The following is a 16,836-nucleotide window of genomic DNA, read 5'->3' on the forward strand; positions in this document are numbered from 1 at the left end:
CCACGCCCCCGATGTCACATAAAGTTAAGAACAAATAGCCAATCAGGGCACTGCACACACAGTACACACAATAATCACATGCTCCCATGCCAGACATCTGTACACATTACCTGATGGCTGCAAGGTGTCCACGCAAGGTTGAGGCCCACCTGGATTTCCTATCAGACGCAATAATTTATGACTTCACAGACAGCGGTTCACATTCCTTACTAAAAAAGGATCGACTGAACGGTTTATGACAACCAATGAACTGTATAAAACCTACTCCGGAATGATTGTAAATTGAGAAAGTTCCCAGACCCTGGGCTTGTGACTCTGCTCCCGGCCGCAATATTTAATTAAACAAACTGTTCCTGTTTTGCCAAATGCCTATTGCCTCCAGTTTTTTTCAAGGTACTTCATGTTTAACCACTTGGATGCTAGGCGTTTTCCCGCTGGGTGCTGAATTACTCTGATTCCCACTCTTCATGACGAGCTCAGCTCGTCATCAGCACACGACCCCCGTGGGTGATGACGAGCTGAGCTCGTCATCAGCATCGAAGGGGTTAAGCAACAAGGGTGTAAAACAGCATTGGAAGGCAACAGAAGAGTGAGAAAGAATACCACAACCGGAGGGTGAGAAAGAACGCAAGTGATCAGAAGTGCAGAACAGGCAACAGTTGGGGTGAGAGAGTGTGGAAGAAGAGCAAGAAGCAACAGAAGGGTGAGAATGATTGTGAGAAAAGAGCAAAAGGCAACTAGAAAGGCAAAAAACAAATGGCATAAAAAGACCAAAGTCTGAAGTCCAAGAGTGGCAAGGTCAATGAGAAAAGAGACACAGGCATGACAGAAAGAATGCGCAGGGGAGGAGATGGGCTCCTCAAAGCACTGGAGCTGGGTCTGTGATGGCCTTGACCAGCCAGAGGACTGGTCCAGGTAAGTCAGGGAGCAATCTAGTCTCTGGCCTTCGCCACATAAAAGGAGGACACAACCCATATCACCAGCAAGAGGCCTAATAATATCCAAGGAGCATCCAGCACACAATAGCTGGCATGGGTTGAGTGGGGGCCTTGTGGCCCGAAACACCACTGCGAGCCATCACAGAGTGCCAACTCACTTAAAACTCGATAATCCACATGGATTAAGGTAGAAGGTTCAAGACCCAATCACCCAAGGAACACCTTTGTAGGCATATCCCTCACCAATCCAAATCATTTGTTGAAACCAAACATTATGGAAATTTCACAGTGGAGAGCCACTGCCTGGAAGGACTAGTAACGCTGACTGAAGTCTGAACAAAGCTCCAGGATGCCAAGTGATTAGAAAGACTGAACAAATATCCAGAGATACAACATGACACAATTCAGTTCCTCTGCTCTCCACTGGTAGGTGTTGATTATGGGTCTTATAAAGAGGTTAGTAATGGCCATAATCTGTCTATTTAAATGAATAGCCAGTGAGTGTTTAATTCTTGGAATTCTTTTTAGAAGGGTTGAATTTTGGCGGATGAGCTTGCATTGGTAGTACCAATGTGAGTTCACAACTCACCATGTTTTCTTATTAAAATGGTTGAATTGGTATTCTTAAATTATTCACAGAGAAATCCAATTTATTCTGTGGGACCCTTTGGTAATGCCATCAAGTTCCTCACCAAGGACGTCTGTCTGTGCTCTCCTGCCTCCACGCTGCTCCAGTGAAAGGCTCTTTTCCATCTCAATTACAGCTCTCAGAGCGTCCTCAGCCTTGTCTACCACCTTTTGGTGAATAGCCTTGATCTGTGTCTCATCGGTGATCCCCCATAGCTGCAGAGTTGTTTCTAGTGTCTTGGGGACTGATGTCTGATGGATCAATGGTTTATCGGCTCGCCAGGCTGAACAAATGACCTGTAGTGAGAACAGGCGAAAATAGGAAATTAACAAGACTTCAACTCCATCAGAATTTCCTCTTCCTTGACCCAAACGTCTGATTTACAAATCTATGGCCAATCACATCAAGCCATTAAGCCAACAGACACCTATTTTTTTTGTTTCCCTTTTTATTTAATACTTTTTTTTATATATTCTAGTAAGATATAAGAAATTGTAAACAATCTTTATCCTCCATGACAGCATGGAGGTTTAAAAGATTTCCGAGTGTTCAGTAGAGACATTTTGAGAAACCGAACAAATTTCAAGCTTTGTAAAGTTGCAAACTTTATCCCTTTCACAAAATGTCGGCTATGAGCGAACTTTCTTGGCAAGAAACCTTTTTTTGGAGGACTTTCAGCAAAAACTTTTTGGGAATTGTTTCGCAAAAGATAGGTTTTGCAGGTTTCATCCTTCTCCCAAACATTATCCTTGCTTTAAAACGTCTAGAGGTTCACGAGATTACAAAGTTAACAAATGTGACAAAAAGGTAACTTCTTCATTTTGGCACTTCTAATTATTTTGTGGTGATTTGGTGTTGCTATAGTTTCCAAGCAATCTAGGGTACATTGCACAGAAGAAGAAGCATTTGATTAACACAAATATGTATGTATGTATGTATGTATCTATGTATCTATGTATCTATGAGTGTATGTATATATGTATATGTATTTCTATAGAATGGACCGAAAGACAGTTTAGAGATGTACAGGGTCAAAGACAAGCATAATGTCAACAAGTTGCTGGGTTGTGGACGTCAATGTACTGTGATGTAGTGTTCTTTGAAAAGGTCAGTGTTCCACTCTTTCGTAAATTGGAGCTGCTTTGGGGTGGTCCAGATGGATATGTTGTTCCAGATCCTGGGCACTTAAATGGAAAAAGTGTGCAGACTTGCTTTTTTCTTTTTCACACTTTTTAGTCTTCAGTCTGATGGTATCCTGGCTGCAAGTGTACAGAGAACAAATAGGGATGATGACCTGTCTGCCAGATAAGTGGGGGTGTTTTGGTCATGATGGCTTTAAAAATATTGCTGAATTTTAAGATGTTGCAATCCGGAAAGGGGAGCCAGTGGCATTCCATCAGAAGCCATGTTTGTACTGTTTCTTAAATGTTGTTCTTGGCAACTACCATGGATTCTGTCTTGGTTGGGTTGATCTTGAGGTAACCACTGGACATTCAGGTTTGTCTTCTGTGCAGGCAGAGTTTGAGGCATTGGTTGTCCGTAGCAAAGGGGACTTTCAAGTAGAGTTGTGTATCATCGGCATATTAGCGATTCTTGATGCAGACATCCGTGAGTAGAGCACGAATTGGCTTCATATATTAATGCTGTGGAGTAGTCGAGAATGTTAAAAGCATAATGCTTGCCTCCGTGTCCTTAAGAGAATTTCAAATTGTTTACAAAAACTGGAATATCGTACATTTTTAAACTATCTTTTTAATGTATGTAATTAATTGGGAGATATGGCATATGAATATCTTAAGCCTTTTTAGAATTTGTTTTATAACGTTCTGGTTATTTATAGTAATCACATTAATAACGTCTCCCTTATCACTAAATGCCTTTAACTAATGTTTTAATACTTTATTATAATACCACATCCTTAACCTTTTAATCTATGTATTTTTTTAACTTATTTACAACAATATGCTAACCTTTATCTCTCTATATATTTTATTTACTTAATGTTATATAATACATTTGTCTTAACATATACACTATGTTATTTCTATTTGTTATTCAATAAATGCATGAGTAATTCTAAATATTATATCTTGGAGCAGGGGACACACTGAACCAACTGAACATCTCCACGTCATTATGAATGTGGTTGATTATATTTGAAGTAAGCTAATCTAGTTTTTGTGAGTATCCCTGACCTCCAAAATGATTCAATCAATTTAAAGTTATTTTAATCTTTTTTAAAGCTTTTATTGATAGCATAGATCCAGAAATAGGTTGCTTAACGTTTCTCAGTGATGTAGTTGTCAGAGATGTGATGTCCCACATTGTAGTTGTTGTGTCAATATATATTGGGGCAACATAACGGTGAAGCAATATAGAGGGGGTATACCCAGATGTTCAAAAAGTAAGTTGCTGACACTCCAGTTAATTCATAGCCTGTCTATTCCCCAGAGGAACCTTTTCTATGACTTTTTTACACGCCAAGGAACTTGCGTTGAAATATCACTTGAATGAGCATATGAGAATAAAATTAACCTAACCAGGACAAACAAGAGAAAGTAAAAAGTGGATGGGACCAAGCTGAAATGGAATTAGAGTGAGTGTACACAAAAAGTGCTCGATACAACGTAAGTTCAGACTTCTAAGCAAAAGTGTTGGTTCAGTAAAAGTTTATGGAATTTACACTCAAGTATTGAGCCCTTTGCTACCAGTAGATCAAATACACCTGTCCCAGGACTCAAGATCCCTCTGCCCACGACAATCCTAGGCCACTTCTGACTATTCTTGCAAACATTTCTAGAGTTCCAATTAAAGTCCCAAATAACTAACATGTGAGACTTGTCGTTGTTTCCAACATGGACATCTACTTAATCAAACGCATGGGGTAGCGGGTGTGACATAATGCACCCTTTGAATACAAGTGACATTACAGAGTTAAAACCTTGCCCCATGGTTCTTCTCAGGATTGGGGAGAAAGGAGTGGAAACCCCAGAAGTAAACATGGTCCTTACAGTCCTGTTTACTCTTTGTTCTCTGCCCTGCGTTCAATGTCTTGGGATAAGAGAGGAATGCCAGTGGTACCAGAGGCCAAGGCATGGGTAGCAGCTGATTAATCTGGCAACCCTGATTGATGTTCACGGATAACGATTTCCAACTACGAAAGGAAGGTCCATCTTCACAACATGGCAGAGGTACATGCTCTTACCTTGCTAAGCTGAGGCCGATCGCCCTGGGATCTGCAAACCACGGCGCAGATCCAAACCACCAGCTCGAGTCTTGGGGATGAACTCTCTGGAAAAAAATGACAAACAGGCAATGTGAAAGAAGGAAGAAGAGCAGGAGGAGCGAGAGAAAAGGGAGGAGAGAGGAAATATGGGTCAAGAGATAGATGAAGGGCTTGATTTGGAGAAGGGTGGTAATGCATCTTCTGCCACAAACAGTGGAGGATCATTCGGCCTCTATTCTCCAATTGCAGGTGAAGGCTGATGAACCCGAGTGTGGGCGGCCCACCTGCAGTCCCAATGGGTGGTGGTGTGGAAGTCCACCACATCACAGAAAACCAGGCAGGTGTTGAAGGCGCGCTGCGAGGGCGCTTGTAATGTGGATACTGCAAATGTAGAACCCCTCAGATGTCGGAACACTGCCAGCACCCAAGGATATGGTGGGATTTCCTCACAGAATGCTTCCTCTTACGCAGCTTCTGTCCCGATGATGGAGGCCACCATGGGTACACCGTCTTGGCTTTGTGGCGGGTGAGTACAAATAGGGTGCAGTTTTCTACAACATTGCTTCGTCTGTTCGGTGCACAAACACTGTACTACAGTTCCTAAAATTGCTGCTACTCCTTTTTTAAAGTTTAGAGTGTGTATGTTGCTGTTTTATATTTGATTATTGGAAACACTGCTCGTTTTGCAATATTGGCACTTTGGCTGCTCCCTCGCTTGTCTCATGGGGAAGCCATCATTTTAAAAATAAGCGCTCTAGTGGTTGGCCAAGTCTCCAGCCCAGCCTCCACTTAATGCTACTGAATCTGCACATGTGCAGCGTCCAGGGTGTGCAAACGAGGCGTTACGAATCCTAAGATTGTTGCTAATCCTTTGTCAATGTTGTAGTCTGTATGTTGGTGTTTTATATTTTGATCAATTGAAATGTGCCCCTTGATTAGTTTGCACTATTGCCACTTTCAACTTTGACTACAAAAAGCTGTCTGTAGAATTTAATATCATGGCTGATTTCATTAAGCATGCAGCTAAGGCAGTGAAAGCTCTTAAGCCTTCTCCTCCGACTGATCCTTCTGTCTCTCCCCTTCCAACTATGGGCCTGATTATAATTGCAGTCGGACCAGCTTCCGCGGTCTTGTCGAGGTGGTCAGACCACCACAGTCTCATTGGAAGCGGTGGTCAGACCACTGGTTTACAATGCGTGAATCCTGTACTCTGACCTATTGCTGAAAGACCCCCGACTCTGACAGCTTTTCTCCGACCACCGAGATGGCAAACACAAGGAGATGATGGATGGAGCGAGGAAACTTTTTAGACACTCACCCCCAGTCACAGATCTGGGTTGACACGAGGAGAAATAGGGTTGAGTTGGGAACAGGAAGAAATGGCGCTCTAGCGAGTGCAAAATAAGTAGATAGTGTTGCGTTCAGATAATACGGTGCAGACAGGTCAGGGGAACAAACCCAACTGAAACAGCCCCTGAATGGGTAGGGAACCAGTCCCCTAGCAAACAACTGAAAACAAATCATGTGCACACGTATTACAATTATCCTGGTTATTAGTAAGAACCCAATGATTTGTTAAGAGTCCAATAATGAGGTTGAGATCCAGCGACGTTTAGTAGTGCGTTTATGGTTCGGTCACGATCAGTACATATGAAAGCATAACTAGCCGACACGTGTTTCATCACACCGTGTGGAGGATGTGACTCTTCAGGGCTGTTATCATTCAAAGTGGCGAGAGGGGCGCGCCGGTCTGGATAGTGTAGAGACCAGGTTGCGTGGTGGGTGGAGATGGCGGTGGGTGGAGATGGAGGTTCCTCAACCTGGACGCTACCACCGTGCACATACCCGTGCCCCCCAGTAATCCTGTTAGCCGTAGCAGGACACAACTGTCCTGAGATCTCCGCTTCACGACAGCCATCCAACACAGAGTTGTTTATCGCTACCATCAAACACGTGTCGGCTAGTTATGCTTTCATATGTACTGATCATGACCGAACCCAAAATGCACTCCTAAACGTCGCTGGATCTCGACCTCATTATTGGACTCTTAACAAATCATTGGGTTCTTACTAAGAACCAGTATAATTGTAAAACATGTGCACAGGATTTGTTTACAGATCTGGGTTGAATCCATCATCATTCTTTAGCTCACTTTGCCACCCCAGTTCGAACACATCCATATGCAAATCAGTCTTGACCCTGTGACTCATGGGAACAGTCCAGCCCAAACTTTCAAGCCAGAACATCCCTGGACCAGAAAAAAGCATCCTGGGACCGTTTTAGTGGTAACACCCTTCATCAGCCAGGCTAGCTTGACTCCAGTGGCACAGTGAGCAAGGGATCCAGGTCTGGGCATACCCTGCCAACTTAGGGTGAACAAAGCAAACACAAGGAGATGATAGACGGAGCGCTGAAACTTTTCAGACACTCACACCCAGTTATAGATCTGGGTTGAATCCATCATCACAAGGTCAGGACAGATTTGCATACAGCTGGGTCTGAGTTGAGTGGCAAAGTGAGCTAAAGAAGGATGATGGATTCATTCAACCCAGATCTGTGAGTGGGGGCGAGTGTCTGAAAAGTTTCAGCGCTCCGTCCATCAGCTCCTTTTGTTTGCTTTCTTAAACCATGGGCGGCCTTTACAGTGAGAGCATCTAGGCTCTGGAGTGAGTTTCCATTACACAATGGGTCAGTCCTCCCTTCTGAAGTTTAGGAAAGCCATGGAAACCTGGCTCTTTCCATCTCTGTGAAGACAACCTCTGATTTATTGGAGTGTGTATACCTTTTACGCTTTCATCCTGTGCCGAGGTACCCATGTGGAAGTTGTACTTTAGAAATATTAAACAAAATGAAGGTGTTTCCACCCCCTCCCCCACCTCACCCCTCCACAGACAACACTTCCATTCCCAAAACTCCAAATGAGGCTGAAGGTGATGGCAAGAGAGTCCTGCAAGCGACCAAAAAGCATAGCGGCTAGTGATAGAGAGAGAAGAGGTGAGATAGAGGAGAACAGGGTAAGGAAGTGGAGCAGAGGCTTGAAACAGAATAAGCACCCAGGAAGAAACAACGGTAAAAACAAGATGAAGGAGAAGTCAGGGAACCATGAGGGTAACAAATACATAATGGCATAAATTAAAATTGTAGCCCCAAAAACCTTTGTATGATAAATTATCACTGAGTAAAGTTAGACAAACTTTTTAAACTAAGTGTCCTAATTTGCTCAAATTTGAAGGCAAACTTTGAAATGTTTCCAACCCTTGCTGATAAATATTTGAACTTTTCAGCCTAGAAAATCCCAGTGGATGACTAACTGACTGGCAAATGAGTGACCCCATTGAATGAAAGTATAGTAAGCAGCATGGCTCTCAATTATGAACTTGGCTGGTAAATCATTTCTGTCATCTTAAATCCTAGGCAGCAGAAATGGGGAAAAACTGATGGTAACAGTCATTACCCCCTCACCTCCACCCTCCTCATTCCAGTCCTGACTTGTGAGGCGTTCCCTCCTCCGACAGAGATTTACATGTTAGGATTTGTAGATTCCTTTAGCCTAAAGCTGTCTTATATCTCAATGATAAAAGCATAAGGCCACAACCCTCCTGCCAATAATCCCGTTTGTTTCCCTGTCCTTCGGATCAGAGGTGAGCCACGCTACTCGTTTTTGTTTTTACAGTTTTTTTCAGTTATATACTTACTTGTGTCCAAGTTTTACTGGGTTGTTTGTATATTGTGTTGCGTCATCGCTGGGCGCGGTGGATGCAGGGTGCCCTGCGGGCGAAGCGTTCCCCGTCCATGTGCCTGGTCTGGGACGGGACGGGGGCGTGGGGTCTCGTGACTGCATCTGTCCTCGGGCCGTTGACGTGCCACCGTGCATGTATCTGAGCCTGGGCCAGTGTCGGGTGACGCACATTTCCGCGTGGATGCACGTTTCTTACCTGGTTTGAATCTCGCGGGAGCCCCGACCTGTACTTAATCAGGGAGGATGCGTCTGGGGCGCTTTTGTTTTCTCTGCAGTCCAGGGCTGGAGTCGGGGTATCACACGGATGGACGGCGTCCCCCCATTTATTTCACTGGGAGATCAATATCTAGAGCAAATGGAGCCACACATTCACTCTTTGGCCTCTCTGGGACGAGATCGGAGGCCATTCAGAATGTGCTCGCATCTAAGGGCTGAGCGAGCGAGGGAAGGCAATGAGTCTGATGGTGCAAGCCACCTTTCGTGATGTCGTGACGTGAACTTCTTTTTAGGTCTCGCTGGTGTTAGCAGCGCATAGCTCTGCCCCAGCGAAAGATCTATTGTTGAGGGTTTGCCGGGAATGAGGAAAGGGGATGTGCATGCGCTTTTCCTTGGTGATTTGACCTCGTGGGCGCGCACGCCCAGCCCGGCGTCGTGCACATCCCCTGTCCTACATTCATAGCAAGTCAGGCATTTGAAATCGAGCGCACACGCACACACGCACACACACACACACACATACATACACCCACGCAGGCACAATGCATCAGGGCGCACGCACACACCCGCACAGCTAACAGACACACAGTCACACATATACATACACACGCACAGCTACACACGCGCACACACACAGCTACACGCGCACACACACAGCTACACCCACACACGTGCACCTCCCTACTCCCCACTCACCTGGCTCTTTTCTTGCTGCGCTGCTACGGGATGTCTCACACCGTTATGCTTTGCCTGCTCTCTCACGGGAACCCCATCACTCCCGGAATCCCTGCTTTCTTCTGGCATAAGCTCACGTGTTCTTGGCATCACTCGTACTGATTGGTGGATAACCAGCCAATGAGTCAGCACGTTATTACTCTGTCGGCGTGCGGGATCGCCTGTGTCCGGAAAGTGCAGATTCACCACGAACATGAGTTCCATCGGAACCGGGGTAAGAGGGCCGAAATTGTTTGGAGTGGTTGAGAAATCTGCGGGTGATGCTGGGGGAAGCATGTTTGTGAGTTGGTAAAGGGTCACCCTCATACATAAACACACTAGCCCCATCCTCTCGCCCCATAACACCACGAGGGAGGCAGCGTTCTGGTTCCAACCTGTGGCGTTCATCTGGTGTATCCCTTCCTCTTCCACCACCCCCTCGCGTCTCTTCTCTGCTCTTCCTCCCCTGCACCCTTCCTTCTTTCTGCTCCACTTTCACCCCCTCTTCTCTCGTGCGCTCCCGGTCCCTCCTCGTTAACCCTGTCTTGTTTACACAGCCTCTCCGTCTCCTTAATGCGTGCCTCACTTACAGATTACCCCCAAAACCCCACAAGCATCTATTTCTCACTCGCTCTGTCGAACTCCCCACCATTTTATCTGTCCGCTTCCCACGCACAAGAGCATGTTTGGGAGGAGGTGCAGGGTGGAGAAGACTTGTGAGGAATCATTGAAGCAAACATCACAGGCGAGTGTTGGTCTGAGAGATTGCCCTGTCTCTCCTCCCATCCCATGGAAAGCCCTCTCTTGGGGTGTTTTCTCTGCTCCCCCTGCTCTGGGCTCTACCTGGTCAGGTCACTGCACGCAGAGGTCCGGCCTGGTCCCTAAAATCATGATTCGAGGGGGGGGGAGTGGTTAGCATGACGACATTAGAAAGAGATGACTTGCACATGAATCTTTGACTGCCATGCTGAGTCCATGCCCGGTAGAGGTCGGTGCCATGCTGAGCCCGGGTGGCTCCTGGCTGGCCCTGCTGTGCGGCTAGAGTCTCTGTAGCCCCTTAGGCAAGTAACGTAAGCATTTATTGAGGGCGGGCACAGCTGGAAATGTTGTAGCGAAAGTTTGTTTCAGTCTACCTTTGGAGTACATCTCTAGCTAACAAGGATATTAACAGTCGCGGATCCACAGATTGGTAGTGAAGTTATTTTTTTAATTCCATGCTGCTTACACAGGTTTCCATTCATGTATTTGTTAATCTATGCATTGGATCATTGAGCGTGTGTACACATAACACAAAATTGCTATTGCACTTTAAAATGTTGAGATTTTCCCCATGTGTTGAAATTTCATTGCCTTCACCCACGCCATCTTTGGGGGAATTTTCACCATGAATACAGACTTACTTTTGCCATGGACAAGAGTAAATCTCAGATTGTAACTAGGGTGCGAATGTGTCTTCTAAACTTGAAGATCCATAAACTGACCTCCTTTGCAAGTCGCATGCATGCACTTTTATTATTATTTTCTTTAAGTTGCTCCGCTTCCTGCTCCGTTGATGACTTTTAGTCGTTACGCTTCGTTTTTGAAAAGTCTTCAGGAAGCGTGTGTGTGCTTTGGAAAAATAAACAAAGAGGTTTCCGAAGGGCGCATACGCTTCCCAAATCGTTTAAAAAAAGCTTTGTTTCAACTCCTACATTATTGTTCTGTGGTCTGCCTCCATAACTAAACATAATGACTGGCAAGCAATGAGTTTCATTATCTGCCGCCAAGGAATCCCACATCCCTTTGTAGTCATCCCAGACTATTGTGGATAGGAGGTGCAACTTGATGAAAAACACTGCTCCCCACTATGTTTAAAGCTACAATCTAGTTGCAGTATATATTTTAAATGTGCAAACACTATTTCGGGTGGTTCACTGTGTAGATTCAGAAATATGTTGAGCCAGAGAAGCTGAAAAGTCAATGTGGTGTTTTTTTATTTTTTATTTTATAAAAATTCCACAAAAGACGACACACCTCGATTCGATTCAATAAGCTTTATTCAGTTAAAATGTAATAACCATAAAAGCAAAACTACAAACACGTATGATAAAAAACTGTTACAGTTGATTCAGCATACAGAATAAAATCACAGTTCATATAACATTAAAGCATCATACTTTTCCTTACATGAATTGATGTTAATATAAAAGTTGCAGGCTCTCTGAGTGTAAACAGTAAACTCATAGCAGCAGTAGTGGTTGTTATATTACATTTTTTAAACAACATAACATAAATCCAGAATACAATTTTAACTTTTTAGCATGGAGACACCTGAACATTATTTCTTATTCAGAAGGTCACAACGGCACACATTCCATTTAAACTACGTTTAGCGATCGCCTTTAACAGTTTATAGTTAGCTCATGCTTGTGACTCTCAGATATGCTGGCTAACACAAAATTCATTGCATTTTAGTCTTTGTAATTCTGTTTTTATCCCTAAGACCCGCTTCTAAAAAGACAGAGCTGGACAGTCCAGGGCGAGGAAGACACTTAACGTAAATTTGTCATCTTATTGTGTTAAGCAAAACTTTTCCCTAATTCTTACAGCTGTTAAATTCTCCAGTGATGCAGTTGCGCACAAAATGTTATAGTGCTGTGAACTTGTTTTTCTAAATGATCACTCCACTGCAAACTGTTAAAATCTAGTTTGCGACATCAACATTATCGGCGCCATCTTGTCCCTTTTCAGGCTCATATGTGCGCGGGAGTAGCAGCCATTTTAAATGCCATGGCCTCTCTGCCCACTGCCGAAGGCCAGCGCATCTCTCGCTCTCTCCCTCTAACCTCGCAAGCATCCCCCCGCACGCTGACAGCCCCCGCTCTCACATGCTTGGGCCATAAACCTCCCTTTCAGCACGACCCTGCCTCGGAGCCCCATCCCGTACCCAGCCAACACCTCCCTCCATCCCTTTCATGATCATACATCCTTTGATGAACCCCCTTTCCTCTGTGCCCGATTGTCCTGCTCGTTCTCAGGCCACCACCTGGCCCTGCGGATGCAGTTTATTGCCCCCATACAGTAGGAAGCTTCTCTCTTCAAAAGGATCTACAACTGATCAAAGCCCCCACCCCATGAGATCCGATCAGCCGCACACATTCCGTGAACCGGCGGAATGTCCAGCTGCGCGACAGTCATCACCTACTGAGATCGGAGTGGGGACTTCTACTGTAAAGGTGTGTGGGAACGGGCTTGAAGCGGGGATTCCGAGGATGTCTTTCTGTACTTCAAAGTATTTACAAGAATGTGCTACATGTAATAAACTGTAATAAAGATCATAAATCTGTGTATAAGAGGCCAGGCCTCAGAGATGCGTTTAGAGCACCTCGAGAAGATACCCTGTTGTCTGATTTGACGTGTTCTGCTCCGTCGGAATAAACTCCTGTTTCCTGCCTTCCAATCTCCAGCGCCTGCCTCTTTGTTTGATAATTTCGAGTGGTATGAGAGTCGACTACCGCCGGGCAATACTTAAAAGGTTCTCAGTCGAAATCGGCCCTACCTTTTAACAAAGCAAAAAAAAGCATTTAAAATGCAATAGGTCTCGCCTTTCATTAAGTTAGTCTTTTGCTTTGCTATACAATGCCATTAGCAAAGCTAATGGCTTTAACTTAAACAAAGGCGAGACCTATTGCATTTTCAATGCTTGTTTTAGGACTTGTGCCCTACTTCATTCAACATGAAGCGCTCAGGCGGTGTGGAGGACCCTCCTGAGGACGAGGGGCTCCAAATGTCACGCTCAGAGCTGCAGGCTCTGATGAAAGAGGCAGTGGACTCGGCTGTGGGGGACTCCCCTGTCTCCAAATGTCCTCGGCTCCATAGGTTTGAGGACGACGATGACGCTGAGCCACCTGTCAAATACGTTCAGGGCACCCAACGGAAGGCGCTCTTTCTTGTCCTACATCAGGGGTGTGCTGAGAACACCCTATTTAAGTGATGATTTGCTGTTTTTTGATGTGCATAAGGCTCTGCTGTCTAAGGAGTGGAAGGACCCTGACAAACAGTCTATTCCACGTTTTTTTGGCAAACGTTATGTATTGCAGGACTTTGATGAGTTTATTTCCACAGACTCCTAAGGTGAACACTATGTTGGCTACCATGTTGTCTTCTAGTTTGGCTTCGGAGGATTCCTCTTTGTCTGATGTGGTTGACAAAAAGTTTGAGGCTTCTCTTAAGAGGACATACCTGGCTGCTAATTTCTCCATATGGGCCAGCATGTATGAAGCCTATGCATCTCAAGCTCAGTTCAAGGATTCTCAAACTTAAATGATATGATGCTATCTGACGAGCATGGCACCCCAGTCCTGGCTAATATGGGGTTGTTCTCCCAGTTCGTTTCACATATAATGTTTGAATGCTTTTGGATGGCTTCCTCATTGGCTGAGGGCCCTGGTCAAATAGGATTACTTTAGAAGCGATCCCAGACTCATTAGTTGATCATTCAACTACACAAGAAGCCATTTTCACATCATCAGACATTATCAAGCTCTTGAAGTCCTCAGCAGAGCTGAGAAATGTGAGCCTGATGATTTGAGGATGACTTGAAAATGAGTATCTGATGACACCACAAGATGTGATTATTCCTGATGAGCAGAGGATGAGCAGTTGATGACTTCTCAAGATGAGATGGTTCCTGATGATTTGAGGATGCTTTAAAGATGACTATCTCTTTACTTCAGAGGCACTCACAAAATTAAACAGCCCCTGTTTTTTTTTCAGGACGGCTTGCTTATTACTTTCTCTGTTTTGGTTTAATTTCTGTTACAAAAAAAAGCCTTATACTTAATTTCAGAATTATTTGTTTATTAGTGAACAACGAACACTGTTTAGATATTTCGCAAGTATTCATTTACATGCAAATAAATGGTGCTTCATACTAATAGGTTCTTCACACACCAGTAAGTAGAGTGTAGTATGCTGCCTTACTGGAAGTATGGTTATTTGATATTAACATTGAACATTTATGACAAGTCACTCTAATGGGCAGTCTCTCTACCCTAACTTTCACTCTGTCTTCTTTCTTTGCTTATCGCTGCTCTTTTTTCTGTTTTTTCTGCAGCTTCATTGCTGAGTTCATTTATCATCACTCAATGGTTTCTCTTCTGGAGTGCGGTCTTTTGAAGCTTCAAATGGAATGAAAGGGTGATAAGCATCCAGCCTCGCAGCGCTATTTCTTTAGTCAAAATGCTGTACTTTTGCACGGTATTACGCAATCAATGGCAGTTTGTTTGCAAAACTTTCTATAGGAAATACGTGCACATACGTAGAATTATTTTTTCCTGAGCAGGTGCTGGAGAGCGCGGGGTCTTGCCTCGAATTTCTTACCTTTTGGAACAGTATTGGTATATTGTGGGATCCAGATTTTTCCTTTGCATTCTGGTATTCGTAGTCCAGTGAATAAAATCCTGGCTTATAAGTACCAGAATACAAAAACAAATCTTAACTAAATGAATGTCAATATCCGGGGGATGGGATCTGAAAATCTTGGAGTTTTGCGCACATCTATCTGTAATAAGGCAGACATAGTGCACTGCTTCTTTTTGCTTTGACTCCCACGCAGAGCAAATTAGGGGTATCTTTGGGGCGTTCCCAGTGAAGAAGCTGGCTCAGAAATATCCAATTATGCTACAGAGGGACCCCAATGCTGTGAGCTAGCACCGCCTTACCCCATTGGATCAATACTTTGGGGCAGATTTGCAATAAGTGGAGCCTCCCTGCATATCAGCAGGGATGCGCCACTTATTGTGCGCCATGCCTCCGCCACCATTGATGTGCCGCATTTACAATGCAGGGCACCAATGGGCAAAAAGGGCACAGATGCGTCACGCATCTGTGGCGTAAAGGTGGCGCATTGCTGGAGTTGCGTCGCTCTGGGGGGGCCCTATCTTGTTAATGCTGCGTCAATCCTTACGCCTGCTTCAAGCAGACGCAGGGTTTTGACGCAGCATGGCCCCCAAAGTGACTGAGTGAAACCTTGTAGATTTCACTCAGGCACTTTTAGGAGGCGTTCCCCCCCAACCCCCCCCCAACCTGTGCAGGAACGCCTCCTATATGCAGTAAAAATCCAGGGGAAACGAGCACTGAATTTCCTGCAGTGTGCATGCATGCTGATTCCCCACTTATTATAAAAGTCTTGTAGTTCAACTAGCAATGGCGTAAATAAATCCCCCAATCCAAGAATTACCATGATATCAGTGACATTTGGAGACACGGGCTGTTTTCCAAACCACTGGTAATGGGACCCTCATTGGGGCAAAGAAACCTGCGTCAATTATATTTGTTGTCTTTGGCCAGGCAGGTTGGAAGTACAGTGCAGCAGAGGTGAGGCCGTATCAGGAGAGACCTCAGTGGTAGTTCTACAGGAGTAGTACTCTTTAGCATACTCTTACATGCCTTTGTTAGCCAGTCCAGAAATGTCCAACTCCCAAATAGTAAACACACCGTCCTTTCTGTTTGTGCTAATTGTGTTGAATACTCCCACAGTGTACCCATTGATTCCACTTTTAGATGTTTTGAGGACAATTCACAAACTCGTGTCATAGTGCCTAAAGAAATTCAACAGGAGCACTACTTAATGCACTCCAAATGCATTTTGTGAATAGGCCTTGTTGAATTCAATTTTTCTTCTATGGCCTTTGTAAATATAGGACCTAAAATTACAAACGTTACTAAGGATTCTGTATGGTCCTGTTATTTGACAACTGTGTCCACTGGCGGACTCGGAGTGGAGGAGGTCCATGCGGTAAGTCGTGAGGGGGTGACACCATGAGTTACCCGCACCGGGTGACACCCACCCTAGTGACGCCACTGGCCCTTGCTATTCATCCTCGAGAGAAGGCACTATAAACTAACACCATGAGAACATTATTGCAACTAAGGATAAATAATTAGGTAGCAGAAGCAGCGCCTCGGATTGGTTTGGGGACAGTACGGCTGTCGGCGCTGATGAGTTTCATTTTAGCGCATCGCTGCTCAGGGACATTAAGAATGTGCACTGCCATGACAATGGAATTTGTCTGTCTCGCAGCCTAACTATTGTTCTAACAATGTCTCAGTCTTTAAATCAGTCTCCGTCCATGTTTCTGTGCGTTTATCTGTTTCCTCGTTAATCCATCTCCGCACATTATTGCCCATCGATCTGTCAGTCCCGATTGTGTAATAAGATAAACATAACTACAAGCCCCAGAATGCAATGTTGAAGTGCTTTGATATACACTTTCGTTGGACGTTCCGAGGACTGACTGTACAGTAGTGAATAATCATGATGCAAGTTTAGGTTACTTCAGCTGCACTTTTATTATGTGATTGTCCTTTCAGTGCACCTAAAGTCAAGCGCAAC

At 44.6% G+C, this 16,836-nt stretch overlaps 1 protein-coding gene across 1 annotated transcript in view; it reads right to left on the bottom strand.

Annotated features, from left to right (window-relative positions):
* The window catches only part of LOC147736520 (carnosine synthase 1-like), a 330,617-nt gene that overhangs the window by 126,460 nt on the left and 187,321 nt on the right, over window positions 1-16,836 (bottom strand). Inside the window, exons 5-6 of the mRNA XM_086953764.1 lie at window positions 4,772-4,857; window positions 1,631-1,862 (exon numbers count right to left, since the gene is read on the bottom strand). Of these exons, the coding sequence (XP_086809890.1) occupies window positions 1,631-1,862; window positions 4,772-4,857 (318 nt within the window). The remainder of the gene's footprint in view (window positions 1-1,630; window positions 1,863-4,771; window positions 4,858-16,836) is intronic.

Source organism: Lissotriton vulgaris, chromosome 1_2 (genome assembly GCF_964263255.1).
Source record: "Lissotriton vulgaris chromosome 1_2, aLisVul1.2, whole genome shotgun sequence".
Taxonomy (NCBI): domain Eukaryota; kingdom Metazoa; phylum Chordata; class Amphibia; order Caudata; family Salamandridae; genus Lissotriton; species Lissotriton vulgaris.